Source organism: Canis lupus, chromosome 12 (assembly GCF_011100685.1).
Source record: "Canis lupus familiaris isolate Mischka breed German Shepherd chromosome 12, alternate assembly UU_Cfam_GSD_1.0, whole genome shotgun sequence".
NCBI lineage: Eukaryota > Metazoa > Chordata > Mammalia > Carnivora > Canidae > Canis > Canis lupus.
In genome coordinates this window covers 5754732-5768224 of record NC_049233.1, presented here as the reverse complement: position 1 = coordinate 5768224, position 13493 = coordinate 5754732, and the positions used below count along the sequence as shown (strand labels likewise).

Sequence of the window (13493 nt, the reverse complement as noted above, 5' to 3'; positions counted from 1 at the left end):
AACAAAAATTCTATCCCCTCTAATGGCAGGGTGAGAAGAGCCTCTTAGTAATTTCAGAAGCCTGTACTCACTGGCAGCAATGCCAGAGAACAGAAATCCTGCTAGGCCATGGTGAACTCCAGTCTCTAATTCTAGTGCTTAGAGAGCACACCTGTAGGAGGAGTAGTTTAAGGTATACATTACACGCTTTCTTAAAGAAAAAACAGGGAAGTTGCCTGAAGTATCTGAAATGCTATCACATGGAAATGGGAGTAGAAATTTTAGAGTAGCTTCAGAGATTAGAACTGGAAGACAGAAGAGAGAGGAAGTTATGCACTAGATATGCGGAAGAATGTTCTAGTGGTAGGACAGTATGACAGGCTGCTCTGGGAAATGGAGTAATCCTTATCACCCTGTTCCTGGGGTTTCTCGTGAAAAGGAGGGACGCAGTGAAAGGTTTAATAGACCTCAAAAATCTCTTCCCACCTGCAATTCCAACCTAAGTCAGACACAGTGAAGATCTGATATGTCTCAGTAGGCTAGACTGAGACAGCAAGAATAGTAAAACACAAGAGTCAAAGACTCACAGAGGGGAAACCAGCACAACTTCAGCGTACTCTAAGAGTCAGCGGCTAAGACCCTTTCATGGAGACCATAGGTTGGGAGCCACTGCTCAACATCATTTAAAACCATTCTATCAATACAGAAATTCCTCAAAGGTATGTAGTGGAATAAATTCAAATTATAAGTCTCTAGGCTATAGTTTTCAGAAGGACCCTTCCAGATTCCAAAGAGATCCTTAGCACTTGGTGAGCCCCTGGGGCTCTGCTCCATTCACCCAGTAGTGTCCCTAGCCCTTACTGCTCTTTATCCCGAAGCAGTATGCTGGGACTTATTCCTCCAGCTGTTTTAAAGCATTTACAACTGGAAATAAAATGGAAAGGAAATATAAGGGCGAACAAAAGCAGAACCAGGAATCCTTTCAACAGGTAGGAATGTAGTTCTCACAGGTGTCTATTCTCTAGGTCCTCTGGAAGCCAAGTTTGAAGGACATAAGCGGTGCCCAGAGATACAGCCTATTCCAGAAGCCATGCAAACTGAATACTAACTGGGATATTTATTACCTTCAATTCCAATGCGAATATTTTTCAGGCCTCGCTCCTTTAACACTGTTTTAGCAACATCACGGTTCTCAATATATTTGAAGAATCTATAGAGCTTGGAGCTATAAAGAACTGGAAAAAGAAAAATTGAGTTAGTCATGGAATGAAGACTTCTGAAAAAGGAGGGAGATGAGCTAACAGAATCAGTCTAATGAAAGGTATACCTGACCCTGATGCCAAAAACAAAATCCAGGTAGATCACAGATTAAATGTTAAGCAATAGATCAAACATAAGAAAGAAACCACCTGAGAAATTGTTATAGTCTCAGGGTGGGGAAGTCTTTTCTGGGTATGACCTAAAACCCAGAAGCCATAAAATAAAAATTAATACATTTAAAATAAAAATTAATACATTCAGCTACCTAGAAATGCAACATTTCTGCTTAGCTAAAACCACTTTTAATAAAGCTAAAAACAAATAGTCAACTGGGAAAAATACCTGCAGCTCACATTACAAAGGGCTAATTTCCTTAATATATATACAAAGAGAGAGCCTTCACAAATCACTAAGCAAGACTATCCAATTCTGTAATAGGCAAAAGGCAAAATAAAGTTACAGAAAAGGAAATTAAAATGGTTTCTTAAAAATGAAAAAGATGGTAAATCTTGATTGTGGAATGCGAAATGCAAATTTAAGTGTAAATGCAACGCTATTTTTTATCTGAGTGGCAATGATAAAAGTTTAGTAAAACATTGTTTGTTTTGGTGAGGGAACAAACCTGTCATATGTTGCTTTGTGAGTGTAATATGGAGGAGAATCTGGCCACATTTATCAAATTATAAAGGAACATGGCTTTGGCACAGAAATTCCATTTCTAGGAATATTGTTCTATAGAATTATACATATGAATAGACTGTTTAAAAGGAAATTTATTGCAGCATCATTTATAATTTGTAGCTTAAAAGCCCACCAACAGAACCAGTTAAATCAACTATGGCACAGTCATACGGTGGAATAGTAAATAACCATTAAAAAGATCGTGGAAGCTTTTTATGTAAGACATGGTGTTGAACAGTCCATAGAATATGGTAGCATTTGAAAAAAAGGGAAAAACATGGACATAATTGCTTATGTGTGTGCACTGAATACATCTGAAGGGTATAAAAGAAACTGAGATGAGGCAGGGGTAGGATCAAGACTTTTCAATGTATATCCAACCTTTTGTACTTTTTGAATTATTACCAATTCAAAAGGATTTAAAAATAAGACCAACGGAGAGAAGAGGGACACCACCATTTAATAGGCTCCGTATCACCACAGTATCCGACACTGGGCGCAGCAGTCGGAGTTGTAGATGCTCAGCATAAGTGTTAGCCCTGCATCAGCACTACACTGCACTCATCATCCAGGTGAGTGTGCTCATTGCCAGCTCAATAAGTGATATTCGCACTGCTTCTAGGATCTAGCTGCTACTCTGGGCAGCATGTTTCTTGCAGAAAACATGTACACCATGCAGGGGGCTCCTACTTTGGGAATATTCCTCCCCCATGGGAGGAGGGTGGTCTTCATCCCAGTCCACAGAATCCTCATCTGTTAGCACAACGATGTGGCACTCTCGCTCCCCTTTCTTGGCACAGCCCACCATGATGGGCAAGATCAATTCTTCAAGGTAGTGGTCAAACTGCTTGTGAGCACCATCATTAGACAATTCATGCAGTAAAGCACCTGGGGAGAGAAACTATAGGTGAATATCCTCTCTGCCCAAATGCAGATATCACTGGAGCAAAAAGACTATGAGGTAATGGCTGTTATTACTGAGAAGTTCCAGAGAGGTTGCCCATTAAAGGCAGAAACTGTTTCTTGCTCCAAGACGCTAATTAAGCTGATTTTGCTAGATGGGTCTCACATTTTACCACTCTTTAACTTCCTCATGTTTATTTATTTTATTAGAGAGAGAGGGAGGGAGGGGTGTGGGGTGGAAGGAGAGAGAGAATCCCAAGCAGGTTCCACCGCCCAACATGCCCAGCATGGAGCTGATGCAGGCCTCAATCCCACAACCCAGAGGATCAAGATGTGAGCAAAAACCAAGAGTTGGATGCTTAATCAACTAAGCCACCCAAGCACCCCCCTCATGTTTAATAATCCCTGAGCATTCTGACCAACTGAGGTTTTGTTAGCTATACAATGTCAGACCACACACATTAATAATACCAGAGACAGAACTAGCATTTGTAGTACTCGTTCTGAAGATGCTCTGGACCCCAATTTCATGGATTTACAGTACCACAAAGAGGAATCATCTGAAGTTTGAGGACACCAAGGGATTTGCTCTAAGTGTGCGCTAGACCCAGTAGAGAAACCACAAGTCTAGAGAACTTCATGGAATATGCAGGGAAATGTATCGTGAACCTCAATTATTTTAAAAATAATTTCAGGAAGCCTAGGTGATAATAAGAGATGGTGTTTGTAGTCAGACAATCAGTTCTAATCCCAGCTTTAACGCTTATAGCTTTGAACAAGCTAATTTCTCGGTCTTCTCATTTGTTAAATGGGTTTATCGCCCACCCTGCAGGGCTCACTGTTTTAAGAATGAAGCAAGTTCACATCTAGAAAGGACTTAGTACACACGAAGTTAATAATAATGGTAAAAATAATTAGAAGAACCCAGCCAGTTTATGTTGTTTGACTCTATGGGAGAGAGAATCAGGGGACCTGGAGACTAATGTCCAAGAATCAGTATCCCTATTTATTAGTTGAGACACCAAGGTTCCAAGAGGAGTAGTAGTTAGCTCGGTGCTTTGCTGGACAAGCTAGATTCAGAACCCACCACATGTTCTGGTTTGTTTACTCCACACTTCCTCACAGTGCTCTGAAGCAGGAAGAGGGAACAAGTTAGTATCATGTCTCTGCCTCTGCAGAGATTTTCAACCATGCCTGAAACTGTTTAGTGATCAAAAATATCAGTTGATTCCAAGCAAACTCAAAGTTCAGTGGCTCAAATGCAGATGGGAGCTGCTCCTGTACTCACTCAAATCTTGACATCGGATAGTGTTGAAGTCAAAGTTAATGCAGAGATAATCACATGTATCTCTAAGGTCTGGAATCGAGATGCCATCAGGACAATTGATGATACCAGTTTTATAATAATCCTGTAAACAGATTAAAAAGAAATGTAGGCAAAGAACGAGACGAAGAATGACCTCTTCAACCCTCTATTCATTCCTGGTTCTGTTAAAATGACAGGTTACTAGAACTATCACCAAGTTGGCTGACTTGTCAGCTGGCAAAGTAGCCCCTGGTCTCTCCTGGCATGCTTAACCACAACCTGGTACCTGACTGAGCTTGCACAAGCAAGAAGTACCTAAAAGTTACAGGAATGGAAAACAGAGGGAAGGGCACCTGGGTGGCTCAGTTGGTTAAGCGTCTTGCTTTTGCCTCAGGTCATGATCTCCAGGTCCTGGGACAGAGGCCCAAGTCAGGCTCCCTGCTCAGGGGGATTTTGCTTCTCCCTCTCCCCCTTCCCCCTGTTTATGCTCTCCTTCTCAAATATTTGAAAAAAGAAAGATAAACTAATTAAAAAAGAAAATGGAAAGGAAACTGGGAACCAGAGACTCTAAAGTCAGTAACAATTTGATGGAACTCTGAAGGCTTCTGACTATGCTTGCGCCTGGGGAAGAGGATGTCAGGAAGAGGCTCCTACACACCAGCACTGTTCGAAATACGGTAGCACTGATTCCTTCCGCGATCTCATACTCTCCCTTCTCATTGGGCCGAGTGAAGTTGTACTCTCTTCCTGGTCCAAACATTCTGAAAGACATCAGGCAACTATGTTAACCTTCTCTAGTTCAAGGGATTCTTCACACATGAGGACTGCTCCCATCTTCATTCTGGAAGACTCCATTCCATGTTCTCATAGTATAAATTAAAAAAACAGCAATGGGACCCAACCCCTTTGAAGAAGCTCCCTCCAGGTGGTAGCAATTGCTTTCAACATTAGAATCCAAGCAGAGATGAAGCAGCAAGTCCTCAAGAAACACCTGTGGTAAGCATCTGTGACAGTAATGAAATAAAGCGGCATCTGCAGAGTTAGCCCCTGGAAAATCTCTGGCGTGTGTGAGGGTTGCTTCCCACACGCTCCCCACTGCTCAGGAACCTGCCTGTGTGCCGGCAGCTCAGGAAGACCGCGTGTCTCGTGCTCCTGACCCTTCCTGGTCCTTTCCGCCCCCTGTTACCGTTACTTATCCAGTATGCCAATTCTCAGTAGTTCTGAGTTTTGCTTTTCAACACCTGTGTGACAGATGTATCTGCACTGGTGGGTGCACATGTTACTGTTCTCCCTCTCCTGGTACCTTTTAATACTGGGCTCTGGGAAAATGTCCTCCTTCAACCCAAGGAGTAACCCTAATGATGGGAACTTCAGGTCAAGTAGACAGGGACGGGAGGTATTAGGCTCATCAGTGGTCTGCCACAGGTTAGAGAGGCAAGCCTGCTCTGTGGATGAACTCAGAGGTCATGAGGGTACAAGGAGATCTTACTTTTTCTTACTCATATTTTCCCATGCTTCCTCCCTTCTCTCAGATCCCGTCCAGTACAACTGGCCCCATGACTTCTACCACTCAGATTACATTTCTGAGCCGTGGAGTGGGAAAACAGTGTGAGGGAGGGACAGGGCAGGCAGGTAGGATCTTTGGCCAGCCTGATTTAAGTTCCTAATGGGGCCTCACTGCCATATCCTTCCTTCACCTGCTGGGAGTCCTGCTGTTCAATGTAAAGCTGTTACCCTCCACCCTAAATTGGCTGCTTTTCAGAGTTCTGAAAAAGACTCCAAATCACATGCTTTCCAAACCACGAACACCATATATAAGAAATCCATCCTGATAAGTGTCTTCAAAGAATGCTGACATTTTTCTGGAACATTCTGGTTGAAGTCTAGCCAAGACAGTTATGAGTCAAAATAGTGAACACGGACAGCCTGGGTGGCTCAGTGGTTTAGCGCCGCCTTCGGCCCAGGGTATGATACTGGCGACCCAGGATCGAGTCCCACGTCAGGCTCCCTGCATGGAGCCTGTGTCTCTGCTTCTCTCTCATGAATAAATAAATAAAATTAAAACAAAACAAAAAAACCAAAATAGTGAACACATGCCATGTAACCAGTCCCCCCAACTATCATCAGCAAGACCTAAGCTCAAAGTTATTTATCTGGTAGTGGCGTGGGTTAACATAAATCCATTCGCAATCTCTCAGCTTGTCCATCTTGTGACCAGTGGCCCATATTTGTAAGCTCACTGCCTAGGCTTATGAACACTGTATGTAACCTCAGGACAGAGCAACCTAAGTATCTCTCAGAACTGATAACCTCAGCTGATGAACCACCTAGACAAAGAATCAGACTCTCTTGCCATGGGACAACTCATAACCAGATTCAAAGAATGTCACTCAAGAATCTATTAATCTATCACTCAGAAAATGCTTGCCTTCCTTCTTGCAATTGCTACCTTCAGGGGCAATCTATCTCAAAGAGCCAGCCAGCACTGAGGGAACAGTTTCAGGGGGTGGGGATGGGTGGGGGCAGTGCCATAGTGGTAGTGACACCAAACCTGAGGACAGGAGGTCAAGTCTGATAAAATGTAGGGCCAATTTGGAAAATGTTTTAATGTTCTAGTTTAGTCTTACTTTAGATGTTTGAGAAATATACAGGTTTGGTTCTGGTTAAAAATGGTTCTTCATGAATCTGTATGTGTATGTTCAAATATAAATATATTTGAATAGCTAGATTCCACTGATCCTAAAATTCAACAAATGAGTGTGGTCCATTCTGATTTCTAAATCAGTTCAAATTAGTTCAAGGTCCTGAGTGAAGTTAGATCTTTAAATAAGATCTACTTCCAAGGAGATGAAAGTCCTCACAAATCAAATGTTTGTGTGTATATACACACAGATTATTATTATTTTTACTCTTATCCCAACTTGCTATTCCTCATGTCAAGGTCTATGGTTGGCCAGAAAGAGAACTTCCTAATTCTCAGCCCAGGCTCCCAAGAATTCTTTCTGGCCAGTACTCCTCCCTGGCAGGCTCTGTTTGTATTTCCTAAACTCTTAACTCTAAAATGCTGGAGGCAGGAGATGGTGAGGAGAGTTAAGACTATGGTCTAAATGAAGCAGCACAGAGAATGGAATATGAAGAAAAGAAAGAAATCATGAAACACTAAAACAGCCAGATACAAAGATTTTATTTGAGAAAACTTGGAATAGTGATGGAGGCATTAGAAAATGACAGCATGACACCTACTGCCAAGCCTGATGGATGGCAGACAAAATGGTAGTAAAATGGCTTTGCTGTTGTGTCATGTGAAACACGTGTCTAATTCTATTTATTGAAAGATTAAAGAAAAAAAACAAACACGACTTAGATCTCACCTAATCCTGTCTTTGACCTGTGGAACTCAGACAAGATTACTTTTGAGAGTATACAAATTATGGATAATAGAAATTAGGTATCTAAAAAAAAAAAAGAAGAAAAGAAATTAGGTATCTGACTTCTGTTTTAGACTGAGTTTATAGAGAAATTGGGAGGGATATTCAGCAGATTACTTCCCACAGTTCTAACTGACTACACTCCCTTCTGCGGAGGCTCAAAGCTGTACTGGCTTCGTAAATAAGTACCTCCCCTAAATCATCAACACATATAAGGCTTTTTATAAGCTTCCCCTCCCTATTTCACAAAAGTATGAAGGTAGAAAAATAAGCAATGCAGTGCTTCTTTTCCTCACATCTAGTGCAAGATTAACAGGTACTTCTATTCATAGAGAACAGAGTGAATTTGGAAGGAAATTATTGTCAATTACCTTCCCAACATGGTATCCGGATGAGCAGTGAAAATTTGTGGATTCACAACAAAACGTGTGCCATCTACAAGAAGTGTCACTTTCTCTGGCGCCTGGGAATGAACGTTACTGCCAAAGCCCACAGTGCTGTTTCCAAATCGTTCTGGAGCCATAAAGGGTTCATGGTTCCGTTTATTCCCATTTTGGAAGCAGGAGCCTTTGACGTCTTCGGGAAGTGGCATTATGTGAGGGAACTGAAGATTTGCTGGCTGAGAGGCATAGTCAAGTGAAAGGTCTAAAAGATCATACAAACAAACCAAAATAACTTGACAGCAAAAAAGGTTTGGGGGAAAAAGAAACTTCATCTCTTTAAAAAACAACAAAACCCCCCCCAAACTTTTAGATGTTTGCAGGCAAAAAAAAAACAAAAACAAAAAACCCAAAAAACCTCTTGCTTTGAACAAGTAAAGGAAAAATAAGCTAGAGACTCATATTGGACCCCTCTGAGCTTTTTTCCCAGGTTTATATTTTGGAGAGGAGAGAAGGCAGGCAATAATGCCCACACTTTAAAATGTTTTAAAAAATTTAAAGTAAACTATGTGTATGGCTTAAAAAAATTTAAACACTAGAGAATTCTTGTGGACAATCAGCAAGGCCCTGCCACACTCCAAGCCCTCCCCTGGTCTTGTTCACAGAGGCAGTCACTTTTTACTTCTGTTTCTACTTCTGGCTCTAAATAATACTCTTGTACTTCTTATGATTTATTTAAGGAAACTGCTACCTCTGTGTGCAAAAACTTCATTTTTCACATTCTTCAAAAATTTCTAAATGTTTCTAAATTTTATTTCCTAAAAGGGATGACAGTTGTTGCATTACTTTTTCTAGAAATTCCCATAAAAATGCATTGTCACTATGCACTGGAGAATCCTAACATCACCAATACCATTTCTTGAAAGAGGTTCAAAATGAGGTTAGGTTTGCCCTCAACAGAAAAGTTCCAATGCTGGTGGCCTTGAGTTAGGATTCCTTCACAGAACCTGTTTTTGTCCTGGTATCACCAAGCAGCCATTTGCTTTAAGCAGTTTATTTAATTTTCTAAACCTGGTTCATTTTTAAAAAAATAAGAATCATGTTCATTCCACCTCCCTCACAGGATTATTCTATCAGCTGAAATAAAGTATTGTGAGAGATTTCAAAGTGTGCTAATACCATATCATGCAAAAAAAGAAAAAAAAAAGGCTTTTAACTAAATATCTGAAATTGGGATGCATGCAGTAGACAATTAGGGGGAAATATTTATCAAATGACTACTATAGGATTCTTTTAAATTGGCAGTTGTCCTAATATATTTTACTTTAATGTAAAAAAAAGTCTGTTATTTTAATGTAAAAAAATATTTTTATGAAAAATTTCAAACATACCAAGGTTATTAACACAATATATAATATGCATATCCTGTCACCTAGATTTGACAAGCTTAATTAACACTTTTCTACGTTTTCTTCAAATCTTTTTTTTTAAAGAGTAAAAGGTTAGAAATACAACTGAATGTCTCACTCCCATCCCTCACATATTTTAAGTTTGTATACAATATTTTATGAACATGATCACTGCTCATGACTTCTGGGAAATCAGTCTGATTTCGGACCCTTAGATAACCAAAAAAATTGTGAGCTAGCATACACACACTTTTCTTCTCCATTCGCTTTTCAAGAAAAAAACCCCAAAATCTAGACCAAAAACCTATTGACTTTTGACAAATTTTCAGTGTGGCCCTGTGTTTGCACACCAAGAGTTAAATTTCCACACGGCCCACAAGCAAGCTTCTAGCAAGAAACATTTTAATCACTAAGATGGGCTTTTGAATTCAAAGTGCTGTTCTAAAAAATGAAAGTAAATACCTATGTCACAAATTCAGGATGCCTGACCCCGCCCGCCCACCAAGGAAGCAGTTCAGGTGGCCTGATTCCTGAACGGTGCAAGTCCCACCGGGCATACATGGGTGAGCAGGAAAAGGGACTCAGTGCATAAACTCTCCCTAATGGCACCCTCTAGGATGGCAGGCACACCCTGCTCCTCTGCCAGCGGATGCATCTAGAATGCTTCTAGCACTCTCTGCTTCTCTAGCAGAGCCTGGTCAGAAAGACACATGTTTAAATGGTGGCTGCCCACCTCCTACCGGTGTGGGCCTGGGCACCTTCTGTAAGCTTATGAAACTTCTGTTTCCTCATCTGCACAAGGAGGATGAATCTAAGCAGGGATCAGCACACTTTCTATAAGGGGCCAGAAAGCTTTGCCGGTCAGTTTCTGCCACTGTAGGAAAGCAGCCAAAGACCGTGGGTCAACAAACGGGCATGATGGCTGCATTTTTGAACTTTATGCACAAAAACAGGCGGTGGTTTAGATTTGGCCACAGTTTGCCACCCTTTATCTAAAAACATGTATGTAAAGTTCCTAGCACAGTGAAGGTGAACGCTCAATAAACAGTAACTCAGTAACTGTTATTATTAGTGTTGCCACTGCCTTTTAAAGTTAAAAAGAACCTGACAGTTTATCAAGAGCTTGCACATCCATGAACTCCGAAGTCTTCCAGTCTCATGAAGAATAATATTAATATCCCTGTTTTCTAGATTAAGAAAGCAGGGCTCAGAAAGATTAAAGAGCTCATCTATGGTTATAGGTGATTAGTAGCAGAGCTAGAATTTGCATCTGTCTTCTGACTGCAGACCCAGGACTATTTTTCTTATACTGTTGTTGCTGAGTTGGGTGTGCTGGACTGATTAAGTAAGCAGGGATTTTTGGTGACAGTCAGCTTTATGTAACAGTGATATGTGAACTAAGCCAATTAGCTGGGGATTTTTTTTTTATATGCCTTCTGGGTAGAGTGAATGCTCGAGTGTCAGAAAGCCCTCCCAAGGAAGTTAAGCTCTAACCCTCGTACCATCACTCCTGGGACCTGGAGGGTAAGTGAGGTTCTGAAGAACAGCAGCAGCCAAGCTGTTTGTTTCTCTTTCTGGCGCTGGGGCTGTGGGCCCGTCAGTTGGGCCGCTCGCTTCCTGCCACAGCCCTCTGTCACTCTCACTGCCACGATGAACGTTCATGCTTGGATTCGGAATCCTGAACTGTCTGCTTGACCAGAAAAAAAAGCCTGGAAGACAGGAATATGCATGATCTAGAACATTCTCCAAACACGTTCCCAAGGAACTCCAAGGCATGAAAGGCAAGCTGGAGAACTCACAGATGCCTCGCATTCTTGCTCTGAAAAGAAATGACATCTTAAACATTCCTGTGATTTTATACTGGGAGGAACTGGGCTTATCGAAATGGTCTTTACCAAACCACTGACAATGTAAAAACATTGACCACCTTGTTACTTGAGAATAATTTTAAGCTGTATCCAAAAAGAGACCTCAAATCCACAATTCTTGCTGCAGTCATGATCAGTTCTACAAATTAAATGGTAGTGCAATAATTTGGTGGTGTTTAGATCACAGACACAAAAGAGGGCAAGAATCCAACTGGTCAGTTAAAGAAAACCTGCCCATGTATTAAAAATAATCTAGGCACATATGCTCCTCTAACAAGCATTAGGAAATGCAAACTATCAAGCACTGTAAGGCTCATCCAAGAGTTGGAACAAGAAGTCATCTGCCCTCAAATAAGCAGTTTGACTTACAGTGCTCAACTTCCTATTCATAAGTCCTCTCTCACTTTCTGTACCTTATGCTTAACCCTCAGCCCCTATGTCAAAATTACACCACAATGTCACTGGCTAGAAGGCTAACTCTCCCTCAAGCAGGGGAGTCATGTAAGGAACAAGTAATGAGCTACTGCCTCATGCAAGGCATTTGCTCCCAAGGCACAATGGGGAGGGGGCTATGTGGGAAGCTTCATCCCTCTCTTTCAGGTAATCACACCCCCCAACCCCTCTATACTTTGGGGGATGTCCAACTATTCAAAATACTCCCGAAGTTCACCCTACTTATTGTATTAGCACTTTCGGTTTATACTGTCCTGATTCCCATTGGTGCTCTGGTGGAAGAATGATCTTATGTCACCACCAATTTTTATGCAAATGGACTGCATCCTAACACCAGTTAACGAAAAAGTTAGGTCACTAAGGGCAATAACATGTAGCATGGAGAGGTTAAAACAGATCCCTAGCCACTGGTAAAGTCAAATAAAACCACTATTGCTCTCAAGTTTGATTCAGAAGATGTCAAAGTCAGGTCTACGGAACAGGAAAAGAAAAAGATCCGTAAAATCAGAAAATGCTTATTGCCGACAAGGGAAAGACCAAAATGGGGTCTTATTTTTTAATAAGGTTTAATCTATTTCAAAAGTACGCTTTTAGACTGTTCATTTTTTAAAGATTTTATTTATTCATTTGAGAGAGAGAGTGAGCGCACAAGCAGGGGAAGGAGCAGAAGGAGATGGAGAGGGAGAAACAGACCTCCTGCTGAGCAAGGAGCCCAACATAGGGCTGGATCCCAGGACCCCGAGAAGGTCTTGGGTATGATCTTTTAAAAGGCAGTACCTTTTTACTTCAGAGTAAGCTGAGTGGTGGAGATGAGGTAGGATGCCACAGAATTCAGTAAATAAACCAGTCCACCCTTCATCCATACTCCATAATTAGCTTTAGAAAATAATTACATCTTTGCCCAAACTTAATTCTAAACAAGTCTCGGTCTTTTCAGTCTGTTCTTCTTCTTTTTTTTTTTTTTTTTTTTAAGATTTTATTTATTTATTCATGAGAGACACAGAGAGAGAGAGAGAGGCAGAGACACAGGCAGAGGGAGAAGCAGGCTCCATGCAGGCCTGATGTGGGATTCGATCCCGGGACTCCAGGATCACACCTAGGCTGAAGGCAGGCGCTAAACTGCTGAGCCACCCAGGGATCCCTTCAGTCTATTCTTATGTGAAAACTACTACATTTCTTTAACTGTTTTAATGGCATATTGTTGACTTTGGCCTAGTTCCATTATTTATGCATAGTAATGACAACCCTGCTAATGTTTTTTATTTAAAGTTGAACAGGTTTTCATTTTGCTTCACATATATTCTCTGATGATACCCAGGATTTCTGGAAATAGTTAAAAAGGGCTAATAGTAGGGGAGGAGAGAGACAACAAAGATATAATCTAAAATGTCTTCATGATCACCTTCTAAGGTATTAATGGATGGATTGCAAAGAGGCTGCAATTTTAAAACATTTATTTATTATTTTTAAAAGATTTTATTTATTCATGAGAGACAGACAGACAGACAGACAGACACACACACACACACACACACACACACACACACACACGGAGAGGGAGAAGCAGGCTCCATGCAGGGAGCCTGATGTGGGACTTGATCCCAGGACTCCAGGATCACACCCTGAGCCAAAGGCAGACGCTCAAGCCACCCAAGAATCCTCAAGGCTACCATTTTTAGAATATACTCCAGGTATCCATTTTTTTTAAACCAACTCTACCGAAGCTTTTCTGTCATAGTTCTATTCACTTCCTTTGCATGTGTGACCCTAATGTTCCAATTTCTGAAGAAATTCAGTCTTCTAACTATTGAAGGCTTCTGGTTTTC

General features: G+C 41.2%; 1 protein-coding gene across 6 annotated transcripts in view; it reads right to left on the bottom strand.

Annotated features, from left to right (window-relative positions):
• KCTD20 (potassium channel tetramerization domain containing 20) overlaps positions 1–13493 on the bottom strand; it is a 38093-nt gene that overhangs the window by 4079 nt on the left and 20521 nt on the right. For 4 of the 6 annotated variants that reach the window (XM_038553879.1, XM_038553880.1, XM_038553878.1 and 1 more), the window contains 6 exons: positions 10849–11055; positions 7929–8202; positions 4788–4890; positions 4112–4232; positions 2611–2808; positions 1104–1214 (listed from right to left, as the gene is read on the bottom strand). In XM_038553879.1, the coding sequence (XP_038409807.1) occupies positions 1104–1214; positions 2611–2808; positions 4112–4232; positions 4788–4890; positions 7929–8202; positions 10849–11008 (967 nt within the window). In that variant the 5' untranslated portion in view covers positions 11009–11055. Of the gene's footprint in view, positions 1–1103; positions 1215–2610; positions 2809–4111; positions 4233–4787; positions 4891–7928; positions 8203–10848; positions 11056–13493 lie in introns of those variants that run through there. The other 2 variants (XM_038553883.1, XM_038553882.1) reach the window with 2 other exon arrangements.